At 36.1% G+C, this 24096-nt stretch overlaps 1 protein-coding gene across 1 annotated transcript in view; it reads right to left on the bottom strand.

Moving 5' to 3' along the window:
- Window positions 1–280: 280 nt before the first annotated feature.
- The window catches only part of LOC136834208 (poly [ADP-ribose] polymerase tankyrase-like), a 25572-nt gene continuing 1756 nt past the window's right edge, over window positions 281–24096 (bottom strand). Inside the window, 22 exon segments of the mRNA XM_067096499.1 lie at window positions 281–4480; window positions 5064–5220; window positions 5627–5735; window positions 5929–6112; window positions 6293–6483; window positions 6988–7148; window positions 7362–7515; window positions 11264–11486; window positions 11746–11943; window positions 12118–12219; window positions 13273–13392; window positions 13395–13459; window positions 14537–14706; window positions 15333–15564; window positions 16391–16531; window positions 17042–17243; window positions 17900–18021; window positions 18303–18411; window positions 18611–18755; window positions 19724–19931; window positions 20378–20473; window positions 22179–22403. Of these exon segments, the coding sequence (XP_066952600.1) occupies window positions 4394–4480; window positions 5064–5220; window positions 5627–5735; window positions 5929–6112; window positions 6293–6483; window positions 6988–7148; window positions 7362–7515; window positions 11264–11486; window positions 11746–11943; window positions 12118–12219; window positions 13273–13392; window positions 13395–13459; window positions 14537–14706; window positions 15333–15564; window positions 16391–16531; window positions 17042–17243; window positions 17900–18021; window positions 18303–18411; window positions 18611–18755; window positions 19724–19931; window positions 20378–20473; window positions 22179–22403 (3401 nt within the window). The 3' untranslated portion in view covers window positions 281–4393.

Here is a 24096-nt window from a genome sequence, read left to right as displayed (position 1 = left end):
TCTTAGTGATTTGCAAGATAAAAAATGGTGACAAGTTCATTTTAAAAAATTATTATGTATTGTGGTTGCATATTCTTTACATTTCGGTTTTCACTTTCATACTTTCAAATAAATTCTTTAAGCCCAAGCAATGGCTCCTTTATAGCAGCGACTCATTAGATATGTAAACAAAATAGTTTAAACTACAAAAATTCAGTTAAACTCAAAATGAAATTAAGTATCCGATTCAACCACTTAAATACAACTACGCTACCATTTTGGCATCAAAATAAACCACCTAAAAAGTCACATATTTTATTATTTTCAGATATTTACACCATAATGTTGTAAAAAGCATATCATTATTTACATGGATTTGTACAAATTAAAAGTAAATACAAGCGTGTTCAAGAGTTCAGAAATAATGTAACACCACTAAGACAATCCAATAATAATGGTCTGGATCCACACAAATATCATAAACATTCTGCCAGTGGTCCCATTGAGGCATATACTGTAAATCTGTCGTCTGGAATTTACAAATATTTAAGATGGTCATCGTCACAAACATTTTCTTCTTTCCAGTGATTAAATGCACACTACACAATCATTTACAAGCATTCAAGGAAAAATTGCATGAAAATGAACCCAGAACAGAATATCTTGAAGAGTTCAATGGCAAACGACTTCACAATCTTTTCATTATTATTCATTACTAAATGTCACAACCTTTTTCACACCATTCAATAACACTATCTTTCCCTCTTGTGTAACAAACTGTTCACAACAGCTGCCTAAGAGATGTCACTAATTATTGTAGAGTATAAAAATATAATTAAAACAAATAATCGAAGCTTCTTGTATTGTACTTAAAAAAAGGAAATCTGCCTTTAAAATCATCAACCAGCGTCTGATGAATAACATACGAGGGACAAAACAAAAATGAACTGAAAAAATAAACCTCATGAGATTCTTCACTTAGGATTTTAACTGCGCTCATTGCAGCTACTGCAACAAAATAAACACACAGCTGCTGAGGAACTCTCACCTCGCTTGCATATCAAAGGTTGCTCAACATTATACTCTAATCAGAGGGATCCCTTCCCTACATTTACTGTAGGTATGTTTCTGAACATTTCTTGACGTTACAGAATGGTAAATGAAGAAGAGAGAAGCTGTTCAACTTGGAAGGAATTTCCAAATGGCTGTGAAATTCTATTTCCCTTCTCTTACCTTTCACTTAGTGAAAACAAAGACAAAGACATTGTTTTCCATGAGCTAGGTACAGTATTACAGTCTGCCCATCTAAGAATACAGGGAATGCTAAACCTTCAAGCATTGAATGTGTGAATAACCTGAATGTATTCATACACAATAGGCCAGCACAAATAAATAAAAAGATACACTCACTATGAATGAAAACTCTAATACGTCAACATCAATAATTAAATTATTCAAAATCAACAATTATAACACAAAATACCACAGAAAAGCCTTAAATTTAGTCTGTATATGAATAAATTACATTGTGCTTATAGAATAATTTCACTTACTTCAACATTAATCATCAAATGGACTGTTATTCAGAGAATATCATGGACTTCTGGTATACAGGCAAGAATACTGAATTATGACCAAAAAATCATACCAAGCCTGTTAAACATGTCCAAATATCTATAAAACCATGGCATTACCATATGCACTGATCGAAACAAATAGCTTTTTATATACCTTACTACAAAATGTGATGAACTATATGTAAATTAGTACAGTACACAACACATTTATAGTATGCTCCTACATAAAATTCTGTAAAGGTTGCAAAATATTATTGGGATCTATCTACTATTTGGCTTGGAAAAAAAAAAACCTTTGTCAGTACCAAAAAATGCAATAACGTTGTTTAATACTGATTTCAAAGTAAATCAAAACATACTCCCTTAGCTTATATAGATTTTAATATAATTACCAAGGCTTGCTATACCATATGACGTCCCTTCCAAAAAGGGAAAATTGTTAAAGGAAGCACTGTATAAAGACAACGACAATCACAATCTGGTGTGAATGAGATCATTTCCTTTCTGCTCAAGTTATCACTATACAATATTCATTTTGCAATATAAATAATCCACTTGAACATACAAATTTGCTCCATTCAAGCAAAACCTGATAATCCCTCTTAATTAACAGACATTTCGTCATAAATTCCTCTCTTAATCACATTAAATGTCCAAGAGATAGCAAGTCCACAAGGATTTTAATAATAATCAACAGTAGAAACATTTCCCCTGTCTTGCACACACTTTGCTACAATGGTCAAGCAATACAAATTTTACCAGTCCATACTGACACAGTACACAAATCTCTACACAACCCAGTGTTACAAACACAAGAGCTTGGAGTGTTAAGCAACCTGACTACTCATAATTATCCAAGTAATTGAAATCCAGTTTCAGCACAAGGAAAAATTAAACTTTGATGTATTTACCCTCAATAAAAGTACTCTCATTTTGGAAAATAATAACAGCAATTTGTTTTTAATAATGCCCATCATGACCCTACTTCAGCACCTGTCTATCAAATTTTTAATTCAGATTTATCAATGCCCAGTACATATTGACATAAAACTAAAGAGAAAGAGGCTGAGAATTCTGAAAGTCATTAAATGATCCAAACGGTCGAGCTATGTTAATAGACCATATTGCAAACAATCTTTGCAAGCTACAACATAACTTCCATGGCATTCTTTACTAATCCCCACTTGCAATGGCTATCACAACAGGTTTGTAAAAGTTTACTTCACACCCAGACATCAATTTTCATGGGTTCTTCATAACTGCTTGTATCACAGAAATTTGGTAAGAGTATACAACAACACACAAGCATGTTTCCTGCCACACGTGTCGGAAAATACCAAAGTTTATGCAACTGTGGATTATAAAACCTACACAGACTATGGTAAAGTCAAGACTTGAATTTCACAGCTTGAGTACAGTTCAATAATGTTACTGCATAAGTTTGCAGAAGAAAATAGTTTTCTAATTGACATGACTGGACATTTTTCTGTCATGATATGCAACTATGCAACTGCCTTTAGTAAATACTTGATTGAAAATGAGACTTGATAAGAAACAGTATAGTGGTCAGACTGGCAGGAGAGTACATATAAGACTATATATGAAAGCATTCAGAAAAAAAGGACCCAGTACTATCTAAAATCACAATCCTTCAAAACACAAAAATAAGGTACAGTATTACAATTCAGCCTGAAAGAATTGGGGAAAGAAACAAATCTAGTTCACACAAGCATTACCATTAAACCTTCACTAGACTAGATGATGAGCATAAACTATAAAGGAAAAAAATGACAGATTTTTCTTCAAGACATAGGAATAATTTGAGTGTTGAAGATCCTTTCATCATAAATTACAAGGTTAAGACAATGATCTAGTAACTATATATTTCTTTTGTCTTTATGACTGAAATATGGAGTTTAGACTGGCAGCTATTGATCACCTGAAATGCCATTCAAAACAGATATCCTTAAAATACTCTTTTGTATTCCAAAATAATAAACAAGACCTTCCATAAAATGATTACTTCACTTTTCCATTTTTTCTCTTATGATCATAAAATTTTCCTCCACAAATTTCTTATATTAAGAGGACACAGTAAACATAAAACTTGAGTATCACATTGCTGCTTTTCTTAATAAGTAGTACAGTATAAAAACATCCAAGTATAAACATTTACTTAAAAAAAATGTAACATGTATAAAATGACTACAAAGACCACCTTCCCAGTAAATGGATAAAAAAAAAGCACACATAAATGTAGAAAGCTGTCTAGAAAATGTAAGGATCCTCATGTCGATTCTTTCTTTCTCTTTCCTCGATTACAGCCAAGATGACAATTTCGTAAAACACCTCCTTACACCAAACATTAAAAACTAAAACTAGCTTCACACCACAATTAGTTATCACTAAATGAACTTGTGTACTGAAAAAAGGAAAACAAAAATGCCACTTCTCAGCACATGTATGCTTCAGTTCTTTCGTTTTCAACATGGAATGACTAAGTATGAAACCCATCACACTTCAGATGGCGTTACATAGTTGACCCAGAAGGGATGTTTAGAGTGTTCCCACATCACTTCATGCTAACATCCATAACTCACCAACTTTCAAGTCACTTTTGTCCCACTCGCTTCACCACTGCACATAGTCTAGTTATTTCAGGAAAGTCACAACCACTGAATCACTGTGCAAACAAGTCAATGTCTACCAATAATTTAAAGCCAACAAAACAGAGCATTCCATGCACCTCCTCCCTTCTGAAACGACAACACTTATGTTTTGTCCTGCACATTCATCCTTTCTGGCAATAATCATGCTTAGAAAGTTATAAATGTTGGTCAGTCATTGTCACGAGCACCATCCTCCTTCGGACCCGCCTCCTCGGGTTTCACTATCTGATACGTTATGAGATATTCCGGATATGCCTGGAAGAGGTAAAGAGGGAAGATGTCAAATATAGAAAGCTTTACAATTAGAGCCAATTACACAAATGTGTAATATATCATCCAGCAACTATCAAAGTAAATGAGGTAGGATAATTATTACCAAAACCAAGTTTATTCAAAGCTTTGGGTTGTGTTTCTAGGTTCTCAACACACAGGGAGAAGGATCTGTTTTTGAATGAGACATGAAAACTGGACCCGAAGAGCATCCCCATGAACAATACACAATTTTTGTATCATATAACTAACTACAGTAGTACCGATGCTTGGAACTTGCAAGCTACAAATCACTCGGAATAGGTACACCCTTATCAATCAAGTAAGGCACAGTGCACACTTTAGCAGTGACAAAGCCAACTGGATCTACCTAGGTGAAATTTTCTCATTACCTATGAGAGTGGTCTGGTTAAAAAATTTTTAATGTAATAAAACACCGGCAGTTTGTTAGGAATGAAACTAAACTTTTTCCAGATGCATCAGAGATACTTGGATATACCGAGAAAGTACACACAAACTAAACTTGTGTACAGTGCATTGCAAACTGTTGAAAATCTTCAATACTAACCTGTTCTCCTCTGTAGACAACATATTCTGGGTAACAAAGGCCACCAGCGCTAGGACGACCAACAACGGAATGATGCCCTGGAGGTGCATGAGCCATTTTCATGGCAGAAAACTGAAGGAATGACTTGCCAAGTGTTACGCGACAAAGCAGTAGTTGCCTACATAACAAAAATTTAGAAAACGTTTGTTAAAAACATCATCTGAGAGACACCTGGATATATGTGCCTGATATACAGTATCAAAACAAGGAGCACTTCCTCTTAGGCAGTACTTTACCATTCCCTTCCTGAATAAAAGAACACTACATTATATTTACTTGACATGAGATAAAATAAATTTCTTGTTCTCTTTGTATAAGCACAGCACCAAATTATCATTCTCCCCATTCTCAAGCACAGTGCACCATCAACATCTAACATCTCCTAACAAAAATCTCAAAAAATTTACAGAAAAGAATATTCAATGAGTTACAGATTAATTTTTGTGTGATTAACATAATCAATTCTCATTTGCACATTAAGAAGGCGTGTAATGAAAACAACAAATTCAAGTTAAAAAACATACCTGTAACAAGAATAACAGGACCTATCCTTATGCACAGGGCATCCACTTCCACCTCCAATCCCATATACATACTGATTGCTTTTGGACGAGTGCTCAGCAAAGTATATACCTGGAAGACAGTTTTTATAAATTCTCTTGTCAATGTAAACTTTCAAGAAATTCCTGTATGTATTAAATCCAAATTGCTAAAGCCCACAAATAGAGGGAATTTGGGTTTGCTGTACATCATTTTCTATAATTCCAACTACTGTACATAATTTCACAACACCAATTCTCATCTCAAAACATGAGGCTCTACCAACCTGCACCAAACATGCCACCAATATAAGCATGTCTTTCATCAAAACCCTTTTGTACAATAGCAGAAATAAATGGCGATCCGTGGAACAACATTCGTTCTGTTGACTGACCATTACTTTCTTCTGCTACTTCCCTTCGCCGATGAGCGTACCTTTCCCATAAACGCTTGTTTCTAACCTTTTGTATCTGAAACAGAATTCCAATGAGATTAACGTGGGAATCAAGAATAATACTAAGGGATGTCTATATCAAAATCTAATTTCCTTGAAAAAACTATACAAATTACTGTATTACAAATAAAAACTGGAGTAAACTTGTACAAGGATGGCATGTAAACACTTCCCACTAAAGAAAACAAATAATTACCTTAACCACATTGTATTTGGCAAAAACACCCCCGGCGTGACCATTATCCCTGTGCTCCCGGATAGTCGCTTGCATCTCTTCCTCCACTGCTATGAACTCTCTGTCCTCTCGACAAAGGTCAAGCAGCAGCGTGCCCTGAGTGGATCCGTTCCCATTGCTACTACTGCTACAACTGCTACCAAGCAAACCATCTGAAAGGAAAGACCATACAGTAAACACCCCCGTATTCGCGTTCTCATGATTCGCGGACTCACGCATTTGCGGGTTTCTCTGTGGAACATACCTAGCCATTATTTGCGGAAAATTCGCCCATTCGCGGTATTTTTCACTGAGATATATTCACTAATTACTGTATTTTCATATAATTTTCATGAATAAATGCACTTTTGTGATAAAACTATTAAAACACTCAGGTATATGCATTTTAACAAGAGGTTTTTGTGTGTTTAAACTATCAAAATGGGCAGTTCCAAGTGTTTTTAGAGGGTTTTAAGTATTCATGGTTTAGCTATTTGCGGGAGAGTTACATCCCCAGCAGTCACAGAGTTCACTGCTACATTCTTGTGACTAAATCCAGAATGAATCTATGCAAATTGTTAAGCAGTTATTAATTCTGCGGGAATTAATGTTTGGTCTTATGTAATAAACTATTAAGCATTTTATTGCAGGTTATACTTATTACAATTTACACTTACTGTGCTGACTAAGTAGCTTCTCCACTCCCTTGAGCAGCTTGTGGCGATGACCATAGGCGTTAATTCCTATCGTTTTGAGCTCATCGTGGCCCATTTCAGCTAGAATGTCTAGCGTTATGTCTTCCTTCTCAAATATATCCCTTAAATGCTCTAGACCCAAACTGCAATGCAAGATAATTCACTTTGAATCTTTGACAATAGTATTTCAAAATTTCAAATGCTCAACAGCACCTTCTCAAGTAATTTAGTCACCACAAACACTTGTACAGTAATTAGAAAATAAAGCACAAAACTGTACTTATATAACAGGATTATAAAAAATCAACAGCAATGGATGAAAAAACCAACTCAACCAGTTTTTCCCATATGCTTACCTATTGAGGAATGATGAAATGTTCATATTTATAGGAGTGTCAGGTGTCGTTTCACAGCGCGAATGATCACAACAACCATCACCAATACCTGGTGAGGAACACACAATTGGTGTGAATGTTAAACTGGCACCTGACGGCATCATCACAGTCTCAACTGAAACATAAGAATGATCATCACTATCAAACAAAAAAAAAAATTAATAAAAAACATTTAAAAGGGAATAATAAAATTCAATACAAATAAAGACCTTTGTTTTCAGCAACCAGCATTTACTGATGCAGAAAAAAAAAGCAGTTTCATAAACACCAGAGAAATATTGTCAAGCGACTGCAAAACTTCAAACAACTTTAGTTTTCAAGATAAAAACATCTTACTTTGACTTATGCCTCAGTCTGGTTAGGGAGGACCATTCAAGTGTACAACAGCTGACTGAAAAACAGCCATTTAGTAATTACATCATAGGTGAGACTTCACCTTCTACCAGGATTTCAAATCTCGGCACAAGACAGCCGGCTGAAAAGGAGCCTTCTAGTAGTTAGATCACAGGTGAAATTTCTCCATGTAAAGGGTTTTCAAATCTCAAGTTCTGAAGAGATCTACTTGTATACCAGTAGGAGAAAATGAGAGGAACCCTCCCAGTAAAAGTAACAGACATTCACTCTCATCATTTATGGTTTTACATGAACTTATTTATCCACTTTCTTCTATCTTGTGCACACACTGCCTGATGTTCCATCTCACAAGTGTCCTTCGCGATTATCTGGGTTCTCCCATAGATCCGACTTCCATACTTGCTACTGCTCTAACTGTAGATGTAAGAAGCTACATACAAATCATAAATAGCTTTCAGAGTCTAAAGATAACACCAATTATCACAAAATCCATGTACAGTACTAAACAGTTATACACTCATACCTCGTGCATTCGCATCTCTGGATTCGCAAATTCACACGCTCACAAAATTTTCATAGGAACCTAACTAATTTGCATCTGCGATTTTTTCACAGACCTGTGTACAGAACGTAAGTTTTCTCTATTTTATTGAACTGTACCTCCGTTATATGACTTCTGTGACATATGAAGTTTAACTAGTTTGCCTTCCTGACAACAACAAAGAAAACGTCAGTCATTAAGTTAACAGTCCCATTTGTTACTTGGTTTTACCTTACTGTGAGTGCAAAAGAAAATGGTAGCCAATGAATTAGTATATGGGTAACATTAGTATAGTGTACTGTAAATACGCTGGTGTGGCAAATACCCATTAGGCGATACTGTACTCTATTTTTATGTCAACCATTTCTTTCTTTTTTTAAGGGCAATGTTTTAAGCTAACTTTAAATTAAATTAAAGTGCTTTGAGAGCATGATTTGGGCCATATTTAGGGTTAACTCTAGAAATAAGCATTTATTAGCACTTTTAATGACTTGTAATAAACATTCAAGATCCCTCCTGATCCGCGACGGGTTCTGGAACCTAACCTCACGAAAGTTCGAGGTATTACTGTAGTATATGCGAAGCAAATCAAGGAGCAGAGACTCAGTGCCACAATGGCTGGTCAATGATTTACTCATGTTTAGAATCAAGAAGTTGAAAGTTCAGCCCAATGCCTCACTAACTGCATCACCTAATCCTCTGCAAATCTCTGGTGAGGCTAGAAAGAATTGTTCTGCATTTGGAGAGCAACAACTGCAAACTGCTTAAAGAAGTCACATGGCTAGGTGGGAAGAAACCAAATGGAACAAATATAAACCATGAGGTAAAATAAAAAAATAGAACATACAAATCAGGCCAAAGGCCAAAGTGCTGGGACCTGTAAGGGTCATTCAGGCGCTGAAGGAAAATGAGTAAAGGTTACAGGGGTGTAACAGGAGGAAAACCTCAGGTTGCATTATATGAAACAACTGTTAGAAGAGGGGTGGAAAGTCAGATGGAAGAAAGAATTAGAAAGGAGGTACAATGAAAGAAATGAAAGGGGTTGCAGCTAGGGATCGAAGGGACGCTGCAAAGGGACCTACATAATGCCTACAGTGCACTGTGTGAGGCACACTGATGGCACTACCCCCTTAGGGGATAAGGTGGACTACAATGTTGCTGAGTACCAAAAGGACTTTGAAAGGAACCTTGTGTACAGTTTAGTGTCCCTAGCATGGCACCATGGCTGGTACTCCCCATGGAGTAGATGTAAATAATAGGAATAACTTCATTCCAGCTATTACAAACCAAATGCCAACACAAATATTCCAACTAAAATCAAATTTAATCATGGCAGTCTCCATAAAACAGTTGACAAGTGTGTTAGAAAATTTCTAAATGCATAACTGCTGTGGATACCTGCACCATTATGGAAGGTCTCATTTTACCCTTCTGCCTCTGCTGGTTTTCAATAATTAATTAGGAATAACATTTCTCCACCCTAACCAGGCACTGAGGAAAAAGGAAAGTAAGTGAAATTGGTAACCCTTTTAAGAATAGGGTAAACAGACACATAATTGCACATTCATTGCAAAAACTCAATGACTAAGTTTTTAACTCTGTCCAGGGCTGTATATAATATAAATATCACGATCAAGTAATCAAACTCACAAAATAGAATCAGTCCAAAGAATTAAGTACTGTGAACCAATAAACGTTAGCTGTTACATGGGCATGCAGCGCAACCGAATTCAAATGGATGATGCCTGCCTGACTGTAATTTCTCTGAGTATCAAGATACAAGAGGGCACAAAAGAATAACATCAAGCTCTAAACTTGCCACTGTTAAGGAAAACCAGATAGCACTCACAGTAAATCTCATTCAATGTTCTAAAAATAAGAAAAATGACATCACAGAAGAGAATAAAGGAAAATGATCATGACAGAAATTACAAACTGAAATTTGGTTTTTTTGGGCTCAAATTCAAGAAAAAACTTTTTAGTTCAAGAGGAGAAGCATACCAAAGATTTACTACTGTTTAGAATCAGAGATGTGGGACTGAAAAACATATTCAAACCTTTACGAGCTACAGGATGGGATGACATATCGTGCCTTCTTTTATTAAAATACAAAATTATTTTGATCATCGGCAAGGGAAAAATCTCAGGCTACTTCAAGAACAGGTAACTCCAACTATCTTCAGAAAATGGATATAGAAGAAGCACCTTTGAAACAAAAATTACTTTGCTTCCTAAATCTTGTTCTCATGTTAGAAAAAACATGACAGTATTCATATGGTTATTAAAAACTTTTTTTTTTAAATTACTGAGCTATCGCTACATAATAGCAAAGTTTACTCTGGATGACATAATACAATTTAAGGATTTTTAATAATGCTTTTCCTAGAATACTTCCTACATTTCACCTATTTCATTTATAACTGAATTGCAAAATTATAACAAAATCTTTCATCATAACAGAGAAAAATTCTGACCTCGGCTACATAAAGAGCATAAAAATATAAACAAGACAGGAATTAATTTTTTTTCTTACAGCTGCTAGAGCACCTATTGACTGCACACCACCAAGGCGTGTCCTCTAGACCCTTCTGGTTAGTAGTGCTAAAAATACAGACAACTAAAAAACTTTAATTAATTAGCAAATTCTAAAAGGTGTTCAAGGCTCACTAACTGGAAACAATACTGTAAGACTTTACAGACACCGACTTATTTGCATTTGTTCCACAAAAGTACTTGGTATATTTTTCAAATCAAGAACAGCAATAACTTTGGTTCACAAATGTCTAATGATTCTTTGGTTCACAAATGTCTAATGATTTTTTGTACAGCACTTAACTCACAATTAATACACAAAAAGTCAATGTTTATTTATCTGCAAGTGTACAATTACTAACAAAACATTACTGTACTTTTGATTAATTCAAAAAGAACTTTCGCTTAAGATTCAGACAAAAAACAAATAACTCACCTTCAGCACCAATATTGTTAATGGAAATGAGTGAAGGTGCTGGAGATACTGTAGACTGTGAAACTGACTTAGACGGGGTGCCAGGAGGCTTAGGGGACGCGGGAGAGACGTGAGTGGGAGTCGCTCCTCCGGCTGGTGCCAGGGTAGGCTGGCTCATCATAGCATCTTGCAGAAGACTACGCACATCCTCAGCAGTTGCAAGATGGAGTGGAGTTTGACCTTCCTGAATTGCAAGAGAAAATTAATAAAAATTTCTGTTCTGGATATAAAAGAGCCCCACACACATCCACACACTAAACCATCCTAAACCATCCTGGGCCAAGGTATTTTTAATTTAATTGATTATATTTTAAAAAGGCACTTGGCATGTTTCTCGACTGAAAAGCCCATATTCAAGTTGTTTACTTTCCTTTCTAAATAACTTAATGAATCCTTTCTAAATAACTTAAGGAACAAAATGTGCACTTGATTTCACAACTCACTTGATTTTTTAGGTAAGGATCAGCACCATGAGCAAGTAGGAGGGCGCACAACTGGGTTCGGCCTTTTTGTGCTGCTTCGTGGAGAGGGGTAAAACCCCATCTATCAGTGGCATTAACAGCCGTCTGGAACCTGATGAGCAACGCCGCGATATCTAGATGACCGTAAGATGATGCGTTATGGAGGGGAATGAGACCACCCTGGAATAGGAACAAACAGTTGAATTACATCAGGCATTCACACAATACAAACAGTTCACATTTTTCTATTTAGCATTATTCAGTTATAAACAACAAAACTCCAGGAAAGGTGTGATGATATTGGTAAAAATTTACTTCACTACTGTTGCAATGCACAGGCATTTAAATTCTTACCTTATCCTGAGCATTGACGTCCGCCCCATTTTCCAGCAGATATTCTGCAACCTCAAGATTATTATAGCCAGCTGCTAAATGGAGTGGTGTGGAGTTCCGGCCCTTTTGAAAACAAAAAGTCTGCTTAAAAACAAATAACCTCATGTCCAAGTTTCTAATACAATAACAAATGGTTTGATTAAACAAGTGATGTATTAAATAAACTCTCAAATCACCACTCCCTCACAAATAATCTTTTCTTTCGACATTCTTCATTGCCATCTGGGGTAGTACCAGACAAAGTATTATGACTACTTGATGCTTACATATTAGGTGGTATTTACTTTAACACTACAGTGAAAATTCACACCTTGTCAATTAAATGGCCTGACTTCCTTGTCATCCTGCCAAGCTCCAAGCCAATATTCTGAGCTGGGAAGCATGAAACATTCCTAACACTGGATGTAAAACAGTTTGATACCAGCCACTGTAGGAATTTCTTTACCTACAGTAAAAGATAGCCTCACTTTGGAACTGAATGACGGCTGAGATTGTTGAATTTCACTACTGCTAATTAGTTCGATAATAGATGAGACAAAGTGATAATGCATTAACACTGAAATACCAAATTCTAATGTCTCTTCATACGATGTGCTTCCTTTTTTTTCCCACACAAAAGTTCAGCTAGCATGCTTTACAGAAAGAGGATTGAAATTTAGAATGTTGATACCACCAAAACTGCTACAAAGTTGAGACTTGCAGTAACTGGCAGAGAAGCATGTGTCCCAATCTTCATTCCAATTACATTTTAAAACTTCTGTTCGTAATTTATTGGCCCGATGAGATTTGTCTTGCTAGACAACCTCTGTCTTTGGCTCTCTTCCAAGTTTTTTGTCTTCTCTTTCCTTGTGTTACAAAGTTAATTACAATCTTAGTTATTAGCTCTTAAAATTGTACAGAGATCTACTTGACATTTCTTTTGTCATTCTTGTACCTAAGCAATTAAATCACTGTACCTTCTCTTGCATAAACAAAATAAAAAGGTAGACCTGTGAATTAACTTTTACCAGACTATGAACAAACGTGTTAACCACTCTGATAAAAATAGGGACTGCATGCTGACACAGAATGAAGTTATTCAAAATTCCAGTCCCTTAAAAGAAAGTTTATTCTTACCTGAGAGTCTCGGCAATTTATATTTTCAGGATTGAGTAGCTTCTGAACACGTGCAAGGTTGCCCTTCAGGCTTGCATCAGCAGTAAATCGATAGCCGGAGTAGATCGCAACATCTTGAGTCATTTCTCTTTTACCAAGTCTAATGCTGTGTGACCATCTCTGTTCTTCCTATTCACATCTGCTCGTTCTGTTGGCAATGGTTACTACATGAAATCTTCAATTAAAAATATCTAAGCTTCCACTCAAAATAATTATAAAAAATTGACATTCACTCATCAAATATCGCATTAAATGAAAGAGAGGTTCTAAATATCATGTATGACCTTGATAAGAAAGGGTTTTACTGTAAGACCTTTCCACTTGGCACCCTTGTGGGGGATATTATTTGATAGTTTGACTAGCCCCGAAGTAAAAATATTGTTTGCAGAGGATATTATCATCAGCTGGTTTATAGAGACCACAGTCATATTTCTGGGCTCTCACAGGCTCACCAATAGGATCAATAAACAAACAAAGTGAAAACTGGAGCAGGGTCGAGTTGAGGAATCTAACAGTTATTTGGAAAGGGATCAAAGGGCTTTATTATTTTACAACAACACTGTAATAATACTCTTACTTTGAGTACTGCCATTGGCTGAACAACAGAAACAGCAATTAAGACTTCAAAGGAAAAATATGCATGAAAACAAGACATAATTAATGGTAGGAAAATTACAACCTAATTCTTAACTTTGGCAAACGTGAACCTAGCAAAATGCTGACGTTCATACAGAAATTTATCAAAAGAAGTTTTATCTCTAAAATACTAGTAAAATAACATCAGCAATTATTTATGAGCTTAACCATCCATCTATATTAGCAAGAACTCGAATTCTAAGGCCAATGATATCTGTTATGTCCTGCATATATGGCTGGTATCTAAAACTCTTGTTGCATTATGAACTAATACACAGTACCAGTAGTTTGGTTACTCTGACTACCTAACTTAACAACTTTTGATGCATTATAAACCAATAAACAAGTGGTCTGGTTAACCTTACAACTAGCTAACTCAACTGCTTTTGACATTTCAAAGATTAAAAAGTGGTAATGGCTAATCTAATGACTAGCTGACTTAACTGCTTTTGACATTTCAAAGATTAAACAGGTGGAATGGTTAATCTAATGAATAGCTAAGTCAACTGCTTTTGACTATTTCAAAGCAAATAAGAACGGGCTTGAAGATAAGCAGCTCTTCAACATTATAAAGACAAAAATACAATACATACCTTCAAAAGCAATTTGACAATATCATACTTCCCTTTGGCTGCTGCTTCATGCAGTGGTGTGAACTTCCAGAGATCAGCAACGTTCACACTGGCTCCGTGACGTACGAGCAATTCCGTGACTTCATAATGACCGTATGAACAAGCATTATGAAGAGGAACCAACCCTCTGGAGAAGATAGAAACATCGACTTTAAAAAAAATCTTTTAAAACTATAATGTTCTGCAATAAAAAACACTACACAAATAAAAGGGCAATTTGCTGTTCATACACACAAATTTTAACTCAAGATTCCTCACATTAACAAAAATTACCTGGAATAGCATGAAAATTTTATAGCATGGAGGTGTATTTGTATTGCTTGACTAATCAATATGAAAAAATTGGCCTCATTATTCATGACAATTCCCAAACAAAGCTACTTCTACAGTCTTGTTAGTATATCACTGATAGATTTTCAAACTGCACAAATAACTCCTATAACTAAAGCAACAATTTAATTCAAGCCATATTCACTATGGTAATTAAAAAATTTTGTGAAGAGGTCCTTGTTGATGGACCAAAAAAAAAAAAGCATTACTTCACCCATTTTGTATTTGGATAATTTAGTTGTTAATCAGATTAAATTTTACTTAAACTTTGTAATCTTTATTTTAATCACACAAAATTCAATAAATAAAAATAAAGTTCACAGACCTTAATTAGTACGCAAAAAATGGGCCACCATAAACTGGCTATACTTAAATTACAATGCCTATATTTTATCACATACCAGCAGTATTTACGCCTCTTACCCTTTATCTTTAGCATGAACATCTGCGCCATGCTGAAGCAAGTATTCAACTATGGGAACTCTGTTGTAACCAGCAGCAAAGTGCAAAGGTGTGGAGTGACGTCCGTCAAGGTCGCGCACGTTGACCAGGTGGGGCTGTGAAACCAGAACACGCCGTACACACTCAATGTCTCCAGACTTGGATGCTTCTAACAACTGCTGTTCACTATCTACCCCTGGCCCAGGAGGATCCTCTGTAACAGTACACAAAGATAGTATAAAAAATCCGCTATTACCTCACAATGCTAAAACAGTGGAAGGACGGGATGCAAACCAAAGAGGCAGGGCCTGGTGAGTAAATACTTTCCTTCAAGCTAAAACCCAACGTTTTCTTCTATCAAGTGCACTCAATATGAACAAGCTATCGGTGCGAACAAACAAACAGAGCAGCATACAAATATCTGACTACAGTACTTGCAATATAGCAAAAACAATGAAATTTTTAAAAAATGCTCGATTCTCCCTTCACAACAAACATTTGAATGGGCCATTTTGAAATGGTAAAAGTTTAGTATGTACCTGTGTAAACCCGCATGCGATTTTGTGGGGATGCGTGATCACATCCCCCCATGCATAGCTAAAATCTGCAAATACTTAAAACCCTTCTAAAAACACTTAGAACTGCCTATTTTAATAGTTTAAACACAAAAAACTCTAAAAATGCTTATACCTGAGTATTTTAATAGTTTTCACAAAAAGTGCATTTAGTCATGAAAATATGAAAATATATTAATTCGTGAATATTTCTCAGTGAAAAATACCACGAATGGGCAGTTTTCCACAAATAATGGGTAGATACATTCCACAGAGAAATCCACGAATACGAGTCTGTGAATAGCGAGACTGCGAATACAGGGGGTTTACTGTATTTGCAACAGAGACTTAAACGGCAAAACCATAAAAAGGTATTACTGAAATTCAAAACCCAACATATATAATAGCAAAATATTTTGTTGTAACACAGCACCCTATAAATACATAGAGACGACACTGAGCGAGTTTTGTTCACAAAAGCCCTACCATGTAAAAGTCGTTGAACAGGATCTGTAGCAAGCTGAGTGGCAGTGTATCCTTGAAGAGAAATGATTGTTGGATCGATACCGTACTGTAGCAATAATCGACAGGCTTGGATATCTCCTTCCCTTCCACATCTATGAAGAGCTGTTAACAAAACCTGCATTAATATACCTAACCACACAAAATAAATCAGCCACTACAACCTACTAAATTTTAAGTTGAACTTTTCTTTATTGGTAATATATTTTGACAGCTAACACCTAGAAAATGGCATATACGTACATGACATGGACTTTGCAAAATGGCCAAATTTTCTATTCAGGGTGAATTGAGGATTAAGAGGTTAAAATGAAATCTTAAATTCCATCTCTGAATTCACCCAGTAAATTAAGATAATTGTAAATGTGAAGAAAAATGAATAAGAAGAAAAACACCCTATTCTGAAATGCCTTACAACACTTCTGCAGCAAAACTATGATGCAAAAGCAATAATACAGTAATAGAAGTTACTTAATGTCTGATGAACAATTAAGGTAAACTCGAACCTTTCTATAGCAAAGTTTTTAATAGATACACCTAATCCTGCTAAATACAAATGATTCAGTAGTTCATTCAAAAGTACTGACTAACATCTAAATCTGGAGTTTCACCTACCTGTCTGACCCAGGCCATCAAGAGCATTAACCTTTGCACCATTTTTAAGTAAAACCTCCATGATCTCATAAAGCCCTTTATCAGATGCTACATGCAGTGGTGTGAGAAACTCCTTGTTCTTCTCCTGAAGGGGAGCTCCTTTTCTCAAAAGAGCCTCAACTACACCCCTTCTCTTCCCTCCAGTTGAACTCACAGCACAATGCTATAAAAAATAAATAAAACTTAAGATTGGCTGCCTACAACAAACGAGAATATAAATTTAGAGCTTTTCTATTGAAATGTTTAGATTTTAAAGAAGTTCTTGTCCTGTGATCAGTCTGTCTGAACTCCCATCTAGTCAGGTCCTTTATCTATCCATTTTTTTTTTATGATTTCTTGGTCCATCCTACAGATCTTTCTGCTTCCATAACATTACAGAGGTGTCCCTCAATAAGTTTGAAACTGAGTGCATGCAAGAATTCAATCCCAAAAAGAACATTTTATTACAAAAGCTTGGTCGTGACATGTCCATCTCTCTGACGAATTGTCTTAAAACTATATGGAAAGGCACAATTATTTTTGTTCGAATTATTACCCTAAGTAAATGTATGTGGATTGCTGTCTCAAGGAATCAGAACTACAAAACTTTCACAACTTAACAATATTTGGAGTTCTTTGTTGCCAACTTGAAAAGTAAAACTGCCAACCTGATTGAGAGAGAGAGAGAGAGAGAGAGAGAGAGAGAGAGAGAGAGAGAGAGAGAGAGAGAGAGAGAGAGAGAGAGAGAGAGAGAGAGAGAGAGAGACTACACAGAAGGTAGGATGCCTAACATTACTCAGAAGACAATTTCATTTCAGAGAATCACTATGGTACACTTACCAAAGGAGTATCCCCTGTGTAAGGATGCTTGAAGTTGATGACATCAGGGGATAGAAACTTTTTAAGTCTGGCAGTATCAGCCTGGCGGCAAGCTTCTAAAAGACTATGACCTTTGTATTCATCTGAAAGAACAAATCAAAATCTGATTAAAAACCATACATTTCCCTGACCTTATAAATGGTGTACAGTGCTTCAAAAACAATATAAAAACATGACCAGCAGATAGTGTTTTGAACATTATTGATAATCTGTATTAACTTTAGCTCTGGCAGCCATATGTGCTATTGCTTGGAACTATAAATTATCAATTAACCCTATATTACACAATAAGCAGAATGATCTATCCCACCCCATGAAAATATTAAAACTAAAATACTTCAACTTTCAAGAGCCAATAACTCACATGTAAGCCTTTCTTGGAGATCTCTGGATGGGGCAACATCAATTGCAGACTTTGAATGGCAGTTTAGCAATGTTGGATCTGCACCATGCGCCAAGAGCAGAGAACATACCTGGAAAAAATGAAACGTTTGTCAATATTTTGGCAACGGCATCTTTTACCAGCAACCTGCGCTACATCTTTTAATATTTTGGCACCGACCTCTTTTACCAGCAAGCTGTGCTACATCTGTTAATATTTTGGCACCGACATCTTTTACCAGCAAGCTGTGCTACATCTGTTAAGTATCATGACACTCAATTAAGACTAACCTCGACCCGAGACTTGGAGGCTGCCTCATGCAGAGGGGTAAACTGCCATAGATCCATAGCATTGACATTTGCCCCATGCTTTATAAGGAGCTCGGTGACCTCAAAGTGGCCATATGAACACGCGTTGTGCAGGGGAACCAGACCACTGTTGATATAAGAAAAATCCCATCAGTATCACACTGTATGTAATATTTTAAAAGACTTTCAAGTTTAAGAATTACAATACATATGACCCAATTACCAAAAACTGAAAAGGTGAATAATGAATAAATGTACAGACTTCACTTTTCCTGGTTAACTCTAATCCCCCAAATCTTCGCTTGTATCTTACCTCCTGTAATATTCCCTTGTCATGTACATTACAGTAATTATAAAAATCCAAGATTAAAATTTAAAATCTTTCCCTCCAAGAGACAGTCAACTATTTACAATTTTTCAGATCTTATATTAAACTTATTTCTCATGTTATGAAAGCCCAAGAGGTCTTTCCCATCTCAAAATTACCTTCTACAAGGGTATAAGTAAAGATTTATTCTAGCCTGTTTCAAGAACGAACACACAGTATGACAAGCGTACTTGAAAAAACCACATGACGGACAACAAATACAGTGAACTCCATGATTCGCCGGGGACGCCACCCCACACACCCCACAACAGCTAAAATCCGCTAATACTTAAAACCCTCTAAAAACACTTAGAACTGCCCATTTGATAGTTTAAACACAAAAAAAACCTGTAAAAATGCATATACCTGAGTATTTTAATAGTTTTATCACAAAAAGTGCATTTATTCATGAAAATTATAAGAAAAATTATATTTTCATAATAAAATAAATTTTTGAACATAGTTACCTGGTAGTCATATATATAGCTGACGTCAGGGACTTAAGCTATATATATAACTACCAGGTAAGTTAGATGTTTAAAATACAGTAACTACTGAATATTTCTCAGTGAAAAATACCGGGAATGGGTGAATTTTTCACGAATAATGGCTAGATATGTTCCACAGAGAAACCCGCGAATGCGTGAGTCCGAATCATGAGAACGCGAATACGGGGGGTTTACTGTACATATCATACAACAAACGCATTCAATAAAAAATCTCCTTACCCTTTGTCCTTTGCATGGACATCTGCTCCATGCTGGAGCAGTATTGTAACTATTTCCGTTCGATTGTAACCGGCTGCCAAGTGTAACGGAGTCGACTTGCGGCCATCGGAGGCGTGGCAATTCACGTTGAGTGGGGTCAGTAGCGTTAACAGGCGGTCCTCGTTTCCTGCACGAGCAGCCTCCAAGAGTTCTTCCTTTTTATACTCGCCTGAAAAGATAGTATATCAATCTTCTATAGTCATTCCAAAATGCTATTAGGTACACACTTATTAAGTTTGAATGCAGAATCTCGGCCAAAGTCTTACGAGGTCATTCAGCGCTGAAAATAATGTTGAAACAATTGTTAAGAGAGGGCAGAAAGTCAGATGGAAAAAAGAGAATGTGAACAGAGGCACAGTAAAAGGAAACTAAGAGGTTACAGCTAAGGGCCGAAGGGATGCTGCAAAGAACCTTAGCAATGCCTACAGTGCACTGCATAAGGTGCACTGATGGCACAACCGGTACACAGTTATAAGCACATCTGAAGTAAAAGCACTATGGGTTATTGCATACTAATTATGATGTACGATTATAGCAAAAATTTCGAAGTTCATATTAAAATTTAAAGAAAACATTTCTCACAATATTACAATTAACAAAATCAATCAAACTTGCCTGTAAGCACAGAACGAGCATAGGTATCTGCCAGATCTAACGCCGTCTTGCCGTCTGTGTTGCGGATGCTAGGATCCGCCCCGTTCTGCAGAAGCACTAAAGAAACAAAAGGGATTTAGCTTAGTGAGGTTTTATTTGCGTGTGCATACGAGTAACATTTTCAAATTATGAAATTTAGATTACTGTAAATATACTGCTAAATGTTACACTTCAAGACGCTACAGATTTTAGGCATAATTCAATATAAAATCTACTATTGAATGCTACACTTCACAATGCTACTTTTACCAAATCTAAATATAAAAAACCAATGCATTTTCTCCGTGCAACTTTCTTTAACCCTTTAACCCTCAAGTGCAAGTCTGCACATCTGCAACAAAACACGCTACTTCATACACATTTCTCAAGGGGCCTCTAGTTGCCAGCTAGCTTCCAGAGCACAAATACAGTGCATGACAACTATTTGTGAATCAGATTAACCTTCAAGATGAATTTTTCATGATAAAATTCCCAAGGGTAATCTTAGTACAGTAGTAAACTGTGCTGATACAGCAGCTGTCATACTTATGCTAAAATTAATTGTTCTCTCTTTTGTTTTGACATACAAGGCTTCACAAACTGTTTTCCAACACTTTGCTTAGCTTGGATTCTGACCTTATCAGTCATTATTTATACTATTGACTTTTCTTATCACTCATTGTTTACACTGATAGTAGGGTAACCGATTACATACAATAATTTGTATAAGTTTTGTTTATTTGCATATCAATACTGGAGAACTAAGGTTCTAGTTCCTCAATGTTTGCTTTGTAGTTTATTTGTAAACAACTGAATGCTTCAATCCAATAATTATTATGTGGATGAATTTGTTGCTATCTTTAGGCTTATTCCTTTATCTGAGAACGAATACCTGTTTAAGTTATCAACAGGTTTGTAATACAACTATGAACAGCCTTTACTGGCTAGTAGATGACCAAACTGTTGCCTCTAACTGCAGAATATCTATTTAGAGGCAATTTATGCAATTTGGGGTGCCCAACACTGAGGGTGCTGGTAGTGCAGGCTAACTTTTGCACTTATATACAAGTTTCACAAAGGATGCAAAGTAACAAAGGCAATCAGGCCTTAAATTCTGAATTGGGGACGAAACATTGGGGAAAAAAGGAATTTTTTTAAATAATCCAAGTTGAATAAGGAACTGAAATGAACTGAATGTGCACAAAAGTAGACTGCTGTAATTAATCGAATCAAGACGTTTTTACATTCTAGTCATAACTTTTTAATTTCTCATAAAGGTGACGTATAATCTTTAGACTGAGCAACCAGTTACATGTAGACCGTGCAGTTCTCCCTCAGTTAAAAAAATACAATTATGCTGACTGTCTGTACAAAAAAATTTCCTTGGAGAAAATTCTCCAAAACATGATACAGGCAAGTCCCTGGGTTACGACGGGCTCAGCTTACAATGTTCCGAGCTTATGAAGCTCTTCAAATATATTCATCAAAAATTATTTCCCAATTTTCAACACATGTTCCAGGGTTACAACGCTGTTCCGACAGAAAAAATGTGGCTCCAAAATGGCAGAATGGTAAAAATTTGGAGGTTTTTTGATGAAGAACTCAATAAAAATGCAGATTACGTCGTTTTCAAGACACCCAAAGGATTAAAAATAAGGTTTTCTTATGATTTTCGGCTTACGGAGCGGCATAAGATCAGAACCCCCATCGTAAGCTGGGGACTGCCATACTTATAAAAGCCCATACAGTACTTTAATCCAGCGAACATATATTCATTACCTACCTATACAAACATCAAACTTAGACTTTGATGCAGCTTCATGAAGAGGTGTGTAGTTCCAATTATCTCGAGCATTGGGGTCTGCCCCATGCTTGAGGAGAAGAGAAACTACTTCTGCATGACCAAAGGAACATGCATTATGTAAGGGAATCAAACCACCGTCGTCTCTCGCTCCTACAGCAGCTCCCAAGTTCAAAAGGTGCTCTACAACATCACGTCTACCAAAACCTGAAATGACAGAGGGATTTAATGACGAAATTAAAATTACATTTACTCATATAATATAAAAGAGGAGCCACAGCAACATTTCTAAATATCTAATACGCACTATGTCACTTTTAATTTTACATTTAGGCCTCACGTGTCTTACATGTAGAGGTATATGAGCTACTGTATAGTTTGTGAGCAATTTCCAAGTACAGTATTACAAACTCCTACCATGTGCATCATCAGAAAAAATGCCAAATACAGGGGCCAATGTACTGAAAGAGACATACTTATCACTATAAACCTGTCTACTAGTGCTAAAGTCATTATATCATACAGTACAGTACTCCTATACGATTCACTTGCCTGGATATATCTTTAAAAACAAAAAACCTGTCAGAAACTGCCCTGCAAAGAATGTCTTGTGCACTATGATACAATCAAAGAGATGCCAAATATCCACTTATGGGGAAGAAAAGCCATGAACAGCATTCAAATAGCAAGAGGGCAGTTCACTTTGTAGAAATACAATTACAGCTTTCCCAAGACAATATTCACGGTAACTGAATTTCTTCCTTCATACAGGCAACTTTATGCTAGGATCTGCATTTAATAGCAAAGAGGCTACATGTAAATTTACAGTTCCATTTTAGAAGGATTCACAATTGCCAAATTCCACCTACGATGACCGTCAAAAGAAAGAAAACTATAACAAGTCACAGTTAATTATTTTTGCGTTTTGATGGTTTTTAATTCGCTGGTAGGGAGGAGGTACAAACCTCTCATAATATACTAGATCTGGCCCTACCATAGCTTGATGTCAGTATTTTTATTCACACTTTGTACCAATGTGCTCTCAGACTGGACATCTTGCTTAACCCATAAAATTCAATAAAACCCCCCCAAAAAAAGGAATTTCAAGCTATTGAATACAGAATACATGTAACCAAACACCCCAAAGATTTAACATGCTTCTATAATATAACCTAAATAAAAGATGGAGTTAGCAAAATCAAACTCTACTCGTGCCAAGAAAAACTATTATAATTCATACGAGTCACTGTCCTTAATTTGAGGCTTCCTGTAATAGAGAGATTCTCGTTATACACAAAACCCTCACTGTACAGAGGTATAGTCATTTTTTAAAGTAACTTATCAGAAATCTGACAAATGTCACTATGAAACATGTTTCACTATTAACCTGAAGTGGATAATGCATTACAATGCCAATATGAAAAATTACCAAAGAAAACAGAAGAAGAAACTCATCTTATGAGCCCAAATCGCTACCCTGTGAGCACGTATCTGTCATTTTTACCCTTTAACAAGAAAAATCATACCAAAGGACTGAATGTCAGCACACTGAGGTGTAATGCTGCTGGTTCATTATAAATCAGTTTAACCATAGCACTTAGTCACATTCTGAGACTGGAAGAGCCAGTCCGGCATAATCGTCATCAAGTGGGGAGTAAAAAGAAGCACAACAGAGTTAGATGAATTTGCTGCTCATGGGGAAAAGGTTTAAGATAACAGAATTAAAGGACGCTGGCGATACCAGTTTTAAAGGACGCTGGCGATATCAGTTTTAAAGCACGCTGGCTACTGTACTGTATTATTCTGAATCTCCTTGAAATTGTCCAATATAAATTTTCACTCAGGCATTCTGCACTTGCAAAACTTTCCAAGATCCCAAATTTAACTGAATCTATTCTTC

This window comes from Macrobrachium rosenbergii, chromosome 53, assembly GCF_040412425.1.
Source record: "Macrobrachium rosenbergii isolate ZJJX-2024 chromosome 53, ASM4041242v1, whole genome shotgun sequence".
NCBI classification, from domain to species: Eukaryota; Metazoa; Arthropoda; class Malacostraca; order Decapoda; family Palaemonidae; genus Macrobrachium; species Macrobrachium rosenbergii.
The sequence above is the reverse complement of the archived record's forward strand: the minus strand, read 5'-3'. Positions and strand labels throughout refer to the sequence as shown.